We start from the raw sequence: 8,877 nt of genomic DNA, 5'->3' as shown, positions 1-8,877 counted from the left end.
GAGCCCTACAAACGGATGGATCCCAGAACCCTGACCTGATACTGACCTGAGCCAAAATCAAGAGTCGGTCTCCTGAGCCACCCAGTTGCCCTTCTGTCCATTTTATTAGGACTTAATATGCTGAAATAAAAGATGTACACTGAAAAATCTCTGGGTTTTCATCCTGCTCACCTTAAATTTTTCTTCCATAATTAGGTCTGAAGATGAAAATCATCTGCCCAACCCCACCAAAAAGTTATATTTCACTTTTGTTGTATATCTATAATTGGGTGCCTTTTTGCATGTAAAAGGGGACTACATACAAGTTATACGCAGTGCAAAGGTTTTTTTTTTTCCCCAAAATGAGTTAATACTTACACTTTTGGAAACAGGCTTAAAATTCTTTAATTGCAATTTATCTTTCAAAAAAAGTTATAAACTATTTTTTTTAAAGATTTATTTATTTGAGGGGCGCCTGGGTGGCTCAGTGGGTTAAAGCCTCTGCCTTCGGCTCAGGTCATGATCCCAGGGTCCTGGGATCGAGCCCCATATCGGGCTCTCTGCTCGGCAGGGAGCCTGCTTCCTTCTCTCTCTCTGCCTGCCTCTCTGCCTACTTGTGATCTCTATCTGTCAAATAAATAAATAAAATCTTTAAAAAAAAAAAGATTTATTTATTTGAGAGAGAGTGAGTGAGCAAGAGAGAGTACTACCAGGTTGGAAGGGCAGAAGGAGGGGGAGAAGCAAACTCCCCACTGAGCAGGGATCCCAATGGGGAACTCAATCCCAGAACTCTGGGATTATGACCTGAAAGCAGACACTTAATGGACTGAACCACCCAGGCACCCAAGTATAAACTATTTTCAGAAGGACTTCTTTTGGGCATCTCCTGTGTTTATCATCATGCTTCATCCAAGCCTCAGTCCTCCAAATCCATAAGTGGAACTGTGGCCTGAATCCTGGAACCCACCAGGACATTAGGACTACTTTCTGTTAACTAGTGTTTTCTTTTCCCTAAGGTACTAGCTCTGAGGGCAAAGTCCCAAGTGATGGCTAAGGGGACTCAGGAACTGTGGCTGCTGAATAGAACTAGGAAAGTGAGGTTTCATTTAATGACATAGAATGATGCAGAAACAGTTGTGGGGTTTTTGGGGGTTTTTTGTTTGGTTTTAAATTTGTTTTGTTTTGGGCGCCTGGGTGGCTCAGTGGGTTAAGACTCTGCCTTTGGCTCAGGTCATGATCTCAGGGTCCTGGGATCGAGCCCCACATCAGGCTTTCTGCTCAGCGGGGAGCCTGCTTCCCCTTCTCTCTCTCTGTCTGCCTCTGCCTACTTGTGATCTCTGTCTGTCAAATAAATAAATAAAATCTTTTAAAAAATTTGTTTTGTTTTGTTTGTTTGTTTGTTTTTTAAGGCGGGCACCTGCTTCCTCTGCAGAGGCAACCACACATATAAAAATAACTTCAGAAGAAAGACAATCCACCCGGGCAGCCTTGGGAGTCATGTGACTATGTGTGGCAGGATCCTGGGTTACTGGGTCACCATTGGACAACTTGAAAGAACACTGGAATCAACAGCAAATATAAAATGGGTAACCCTAGGTGTTTTGAAGTCTCAATGTCCTCACTTCCACTTCTTAAAACTGTCATAGAGGCAGAGGAGGAGAGCTACCAGTGTTGAATCTCCGCTCCCTCCTTCCATCCTTCATCACCGAGGCCTGAGGTGATAGGGGCAACTTCTGAGAAGCATGTGCACCTTTGGAGGCAAGTCAGCACCCCCAATTACCAGGTTAAAAATCCGTCTATAGGAGTAATCAAGGGCACTGCCCCTTCCAACAGAACCCCGCAAGGCGGCTTTTATTGAAGGTCCATCTGAACAATTTCCAGGATGATCAAGTTGTCTTAAAGCATTTGTTAAAACAGTGAGACGCGAGGGGCCATGCTATATGCCGTGAGCTTGTCCCCTGGACGCGACCGCTGTTGAGATACAAGGTGGTGGAGCCACAGCCGCAAAGGGCCAGACGCAGCCTCCAGGGAGGGGGGGGGAGTGGGCGTGGCTTCCCGCCGGGTGGGCGTGGCTTGGGAGCGGGACGTAGCCGCAAAGCGGCGGCGCGAAAGACGCTATTCCTGGGAAGGACTGCTGCGTTCCAGAGCGAGAACACGCAGCGGCTCTGAAGAGTTAGCAAGAACCGGCCGAGAGAGTCCTGTGATAGGTCTGAGGTGTCCCCATCCTGCCTGCGCCCACGGCTCCGGGCTCTGCGACACTTTGGACCCCACGAGCGGCAGCAAGATGCTCGGCCGACTCTGGGCACTGGCGCTGCTGCTCCTGGCCCCGGGGCAAGGTCGGCAAGGTAGGGCACCGGCGGAGGGGAACCCTGGGACGACACTCTGGCCTTAGGGAAAAGGGGGCTGAGTTCTGGATGACACGCGGAGGGTCCCTGCGCATTTTTATGGCCGCATCTGCTATTTGTCCCTCACCGCCCTCCGCCGTCCCCTACCGCAATCCTTGAATGATCAACTTGCACCCTTTCGGCGCTCCGTTTTTTTTCCTGCGTTCAGGAGGTTGTCGCCTCCTCTTCTCCCGCTCTGAGACCCTCAGTACTGTTACTGTTCCTCTGGTTGTTTCCTGCTGATATCCTGGTTATCCTGGTCTTTGGGTCCCTTTAGTTTACTCTAAGCAACTTTTACTGCATCTGTCAGGCGTCCTTGCGGAAAGGGAATCCGAATTATTCGAAAAGAGTTGAGTTCCAAACGGCGCGATTTCTGCCCCAGTCCCACCCCACCGCTGGAAATAAGTAATTGATGAACATTTATCCCCACAATAAGTTGGGGCGCCTGAGTGGCTCAGTTGGTTGACCTACTGCCTTCGGCTCGCATCATGATCCTGGAGTCCTGGAATCAAGTCCGGCATCGGGCTCCCAGCTCCGCGGGGAGTCTGCTTCTCCCTCCGATCTTCTCACTTCTCATGCTCTCTTTCACTGTCTCTCTCTCAAGTAAATAATTAAAATCTTAAAAATAAAATAAGTCAGTAAGTTTTGTGTGTGACTTTTTAGTTTATCTGTTAGAATCCCTCTTCCTGCTGTAAGAGATCTCTACGAAAATATAGCGCCACTCCCTCCTCTTTAACCCATGACAAAGAAAACCGTTTAGAATTCAGTGAAGTTAAAACAAAACATTTATTAGGTCTTCCTTATTGTTTTTGTGTATATATAGATAAAAGTATTAAGTGAAGGGTAACTTATTCTTTTAAATTTCCTTATATTTTTCAGAACTAAATCTGATCTGTGTACAACTTCGAAAAAAGTTATGGGCAACTTTCATAATTGCTTAGGGTATAATTTTGTCTTCTCATCTTGTTAATCTCAGTATTTTACTAAGTTAAATTTAACTCTTTAATAAATTAAAAAAGGGAGGGGGAAGAGCAAGCAATCTTTCCCTCATGAAAGAATTTTAAAATAATATTAAACCCCAATTTATTATTTCCTGAAATGATACCTTTTTTTTTTTTGAAGATTTTTATTTATTTGTCAGAGAGATAAGAGCACAAGCAGAGGGAGCTGAAGGCTGAGGGAGAAGCAGGCTCCCAAGGCAGAACTCTCTCCCAGGATCCTGGGATCATGACCTGAGCCAAAAACAGACACTTAACCAACTGAGCCACCCAGGCGTCCCTCCTGAAATGATACCTTAGGAAGGTATCATTCTTCTATACCTTCTTTGGTTTGCTTACAGATGTACTAGATCTTCCTGAAGAACTGTTCTTGAAAAACAGGTAAACATACATGTAATAACATTAAATATGCATGTATTATGGTTAGATAAAATATTTCCAGAAAAATGACCAGTATTTATAAAGAGAATCTGCTTCAGTGTTGACTATAGATCATAGAATCCCTTCTTGCCTCCATATAATCTCTCTACTGAAGGCAGATATTAACCCTTACTAGGTTTTAACTCATATCTTGGTAAAGTTGGTAATTTTTTAATCTTGAATAGAGTCAAGATAGGAGAGAGGAAGTAAATATGAGTTCTTTTTTTTTTTTCAAACAGCATCATTGAAATATAGCTCATATACCATATAAATCACTCACAGTGTGCGATAGTTATTACTATGTACAGTGATCTGGGTTTTAGCATATTCACAGATAAATGCAGCCACTATCATCAGTTTTAGAACATTTTTATCACTTTGAAATACTGTACTCTAGCTTTAGATCCCCTATTCCTTCCATTACCCTCTCGCCTTTCCAACTGTAAGCCATCTCTGACCTACATTGTTCTATGGATTTGCCTATTCCGTGTATTTTATGTAAATGGAATCATATACTATGTTGTCTTTTGTGACTGACTTTTTTCACCTAGCATCATGTTTTCAAGGTTCATTCACGTTGTACCATATTTAGTCCTTCATCTCTTTTTGTAGTGGAATAGTTTTCCATTCTGTGTTTACCACATTTTGTATGTACATTCATCAGTTGATGAACATTGGGGGGTTTTCCACCTTTGGGCTATTATAAATAATACTACTTTGAACATCCTGGTATAGGTTTTTGTGTGGACACATGATTTCATTTCTCCTAGGCATATATGTAACTGGAGGTAGAATTACTGAATCAGGGAATAATTCTGTTTAGCCTTTTGAGGAACAGCCAGATTGTTTTCCATAGCGGCTGTGCTGTTCTATCATCCCATAGAAGTATACGAAGATTCTAATTCATCCACATTCTTGTCAACATTGAGATTTTGATTTTAGCCATCCTGTTATGTATGAAATGACATTTCTTTGTGGTTTGATTTGCATTTCCCTGGTGGCTAACAATGCCAAGTGCTTTTCATGTGCTTATTGGATATTAGTATATCTTCTGTGAAGAAATATTACTCTGATACTTCAATGGTTTTTTTTAATTGGGTTGAGTTATATGAGTTATTTTTGTTGTTGAGTTGTATGAATTATGTATGTATTATAGATACAATTCTCTTACCAGATACATGATTTGCAATTTTTTTCCCATTCTGTGAGTTGTCTTTTCACTTTCTTAATAACATTATGTCTTTTGAAGCATGGAAGTTTTAATTTTAATGAAATCCAATTTATCTTTTTTTTTTTGTTGCTTGTGCTTTGTTGTCATATCGTGGCATTTGTTGCCAAATCTAAAGACATGAAGATTTACCCCAGTGGTTTGTTTTTTACCCCAGTTTTTTTTTAAGAGTTTTATAGTTTTTGCTCTTGTATTTTGGTCTTTGATACATTTTGAGTTAATTTTTATATATGGAACAGCATAAGGGTCCAAGTTTATTCTTTTGTATGTGAATATCCAGTTTTCCCAGCACCATCTGTTGAAAAGACTGTCCTTTCCCCATTAAATGACCTTGTCACCTAACGCCGAAAATCAGTTGAAAACTAGATGGAAACGTGGGTTTATTTCTGGACTCTCAATTTTATTCATTGATCTTTGTTTATCCATATATCAACACTATGCTGTTTTGATTGCAGGTGCTTGTAGTAAATTATGAAATGGAAAATATGATTCCTCCTATTTAGTTTTTCTTTTTCAAGATTGTTTTAGCTATACTGTGTCCCTTGAAATTCCATATGAATTTCGAATTAGTTTGCCTATGTTTACAAAGGAGTCCCTTGATATTCTGATAGGGATTTGATGAACCTTCACATTAATTTGGGAAGGATTGCAATCTGAACAACGTTAAATCTTCTGATCTATGAACAAGGATGTATTTCCATTTACGTAGATCTCCAGTTTCTTTCAGCAATATTGTGCGATGTTTAGAGTGTAAGTTTGGACTTCTTTTGTTAAATTTATCCCTAAGTATTTTGTTCTTTTGAGGCTATGTAGGTGGAGTCGATTTTTAAATTTTCATTTTCAATCTATTCACTGTACATGTATAAGAGTATAATTAAGTTTTATATCTTGATTTTGCATCCTAAAACCTTGTTAAATGTGTTCATTATAACTTTTGTGTGTATGGATTTCTTAGGGATTTTTACATAAAAAATCATGTCATCCGTGACTAGAGATAGTTTTACTTCTTCTTTTCCAATCCGGATACCTTTTATTTATTTATCTTGCCTATTTGTCCTAGTTAGAACCTGAAGTAGCATGTGGAATAAAATCAGGGAGAGTGGGCATTCCTAATTTTGTGAGGAAGCACCCAGTCTTACTTCATCAAGTATGATGTAAACTGGAGGGGTTTTTTTATATGTTAGTTTTTTGGGTTTTTTTCTGTTTGGGGGTGTATGTGTGTGTGTGTAGATTCTTTTTTTTTTTTTTTTGTCATAGAGAGAGAAGTGAGAGCGAGCACAGGCAGACAGAGTGGCAGGCAGAGGCAGAGGGAGAAGCAGGCTCCCTGCCAAGCAAGGAGCCTGATATGGGACTCGATCCCAGGATGCTGGGATCATGACCTGAGCCGAAGTCAGCCGCTTAACCAACTGAGCCACCCAGGCGTCCCATGTGTAGATTCTCTTTATCAGGTTGAGTAAGTTCTATCCTATTGCTAGTTTGTTCAGTATATATATATAAAAAGGGGGGTTAGATATTTTTCAAATTATTTTTCTGGGTCTTTTGAAAGTACTTGAAAATTTTTTTGTTTTTATTCTATCAATATTAGTATATTATGTTGATTCATTTTTGGAAGTTAAATCAATCTTACATACCTGGTTTAAATCCCACTTGGTCATGGTTTATAATTCTTTGTCTAATTTCTGGATTCATGTTGCTAGTATTTTGCTGAGGATGTTTGCATCCATATTCAAAAAATGTATTGGGGCATCTGGGTGGCTCATTGGGTTAAAGCCTCTGCCTTTGGCTCAGGTCATGATCCCAGCTCCTGGGATGGAGCCCTGCATCGGGCTCTCTGCTCGGTAGGGAGCCTGCTTCCTTCCCTCTTTCTGCTTGCCTCTCTGTCTACTTGTGATCTTTCTGTCGAATAAATAAATGGAAACTTAAAAAAAAAAAAAAGATGTATTGGTCTGCAGTCTTCTTTTCCTGTGATATCTTTTTTTCTGGTTTTTGTATCAGTAATACTGGGTTCATAGAATGAGTCTGGAAATATTCCATCCTTTTATATTATTTGTGCTTGTGAAGAATTGGTATTATTGTTTAAGTGTTTGGTAGAATACAGCATTGATGCCATCTGAATTTGGCCTTTTTTTATGGGTGTGTTTTTTTTTTTAACTCAATATTTTCACATGATGTATCTATTTGGATTGCCTATTTCTACTTGAGTCAGTTTTGTCATGTCTTTTTAGGAATTTGTCAATCTTATTTAATTTATCTAATTTATTATAATATATTCCTTTTTAAAAAATGTTTATTTATTCTAGAGAAAGAGAGTGCACAGCATGTTGGGCAGGGGAGAGAGAGAGGGAGAGAGTCTTAAGCAGATTCCATGCTGAGCACAAATCCCCATGCAGGGCTCAAACTCATGACCCTGAGATCACGATCTGAGCCAAAACCAAGAGTCCAACACTTAACCTGCTGTGCCACCCAGGTGCCCCTGTAATAATATTTCTTAATAAAATCTTTAGTGGTGTCTCCTCTTTCATTTCGGATTCTGGTAATTGAGTCTTCTCTCTTTATTCCCAGTCTCTTTAGAGATCTGCCAATTCTGTTGATTTTTTTCAAAGAACCAGCTTTTGGTTTCATTGATTTTCTCCATTGTTTTTCTATTCTCAATTTTATTAATTTACTCTCTAATCTTTAAATTTTCTTTTCTTCTGCTTCCTTAAGATACAGTCTGCTTTTCTTTCTCCATTGTTAAGGCGCAAGGTTAGCTTGTATTACATTGGGATCTTACTCTTGTCTAATGTAGGCATATATAGCTACAAGTTTTCTGCTAATTTAGCAGCATCTCATAGATTTTGGTATACTGTATCTTTGTTTTAATCTTTTCAGTATATTTTCTCATTTTCTTACTAATTTCTTTTTTGACCCATCAATTATCTAGGTTAATTTCCAGGTATTTGTAAGCTCTTTAAATTTATTTCTGCTGTTGATTTATAATTTCATTCCATTGTGGTCAGAGAACACATTTTTCATGATTTCTATCTTCTTTGAATTGATTGAGGTTTATCTTGCGGTTTAGTTTACTGTCTATCCTGAAGAATGTTTCATGTATACTTCAGAGGAACTTCTATTTGCTGTTGTTGGCAGGTGTGTTCTGTAGATGCCTGTTAGGGTAAGGTGGTTTATAGTATTGTTGTAGCTCTATTTCTTTGTTGACCTTCTGCCCATTTTTCTATTCATATTGAAAGTGGAGTATTGTGGAATGCCTGGGTGGCTTAGTCATTTAAGCATCTGGCTCTTGATTTCTGCTCAGGTCATCATCCCAGGGTGGAGTCTGCTTGTCCCTCTCCCTCTGCTCTTCTCCCTCCCATGGACTGAACCTATCATCATTACAAAATGCCCGTCCTTATCTCTAGTAACATTTTTAAAGATTTTTTTGGTTTGATATTAATATAGCCAATCCTGTTTTCTTGTGGGTGCTGCTTGTATGTTATTTTTCCATACTTACACTTTCAGTCTATTTGTATTCTTCACAAGAGGCATTTAGTTTTGCCTCTTGTTATATGAAGGAGGGCAAAGTAAAGAGATAAAGCAAACTAGTCACTCTATCAGACCTTGCTTTTTAGTCTTCTGTGTTGTTGCAGAACTCATAGTCTTATTTTGAATATCAGAAGCCTTAGGGAAGCTATATAAATTTTAAAAAATCACAAATATTTAAAATTACCATAGAGCAATACACCAAAGGTTTATGATTATAAACTCAGGTATAATGAAGTAGCTGTTTTCAGGAGTTAAGCATATTTAAAACGGTGATTTATCTACTTTCCTAACATATTTGTTTGTTTACCAGTTATGAATCTTAAGGATTCTTGGCCATTGTGTTAAA

The 8,877-nt window shown here is 39.3% G+C and overlaps 1 protein-coding gene across 2 annotated transcripts in view; it reads left to right on the top strand.

The window, feature by feature from the left end:
* Window positions 1-2,100: 2,100 nt before the first annotated feature.
* The window catches only part of LOC116862811 (von Willebrand factor D and EGF domain-containing protein-like), a 69,194-nt gene continuing 62,417 nt past the window's right edge, over window positions 2,101-8,877 (top strand). For both annotated transcript variants that reach the window (XR_004381718.1, XM_032850225.1), the window contains exon 1: window positions 2,101-2,324. Coding sequence is in view for 1 of the 2 variants with exons in the window: in XM_032850225.1 (XP_032706116.1) it covers window positions 2,264-2,324 (61 nt within the window). In the remaining variant the exon portion in view is untranslated. The remainder of the gene's footprint in view (window positions 2,325-8,877) is intronic.

Source organism: Lontra canadensis, unplaced genomic scaffold (assembly GCF_010015895.1).
Source record: "Lontra canadensis isolate GAN:19392208 unplaced genomic scaffold, GSC_riverotter_1.0 scaffold341, whole genome shotgun sequence".
Taxonomy (NCBI): Eukaryota; Metazoa; Chordata; class Mammalia; order Carnivora; family Mustelidae; genus Lontra; species Lontra canadensis.
This window is presented reverse-complemented; position numbering and strand designations above follow the sequence as displayed.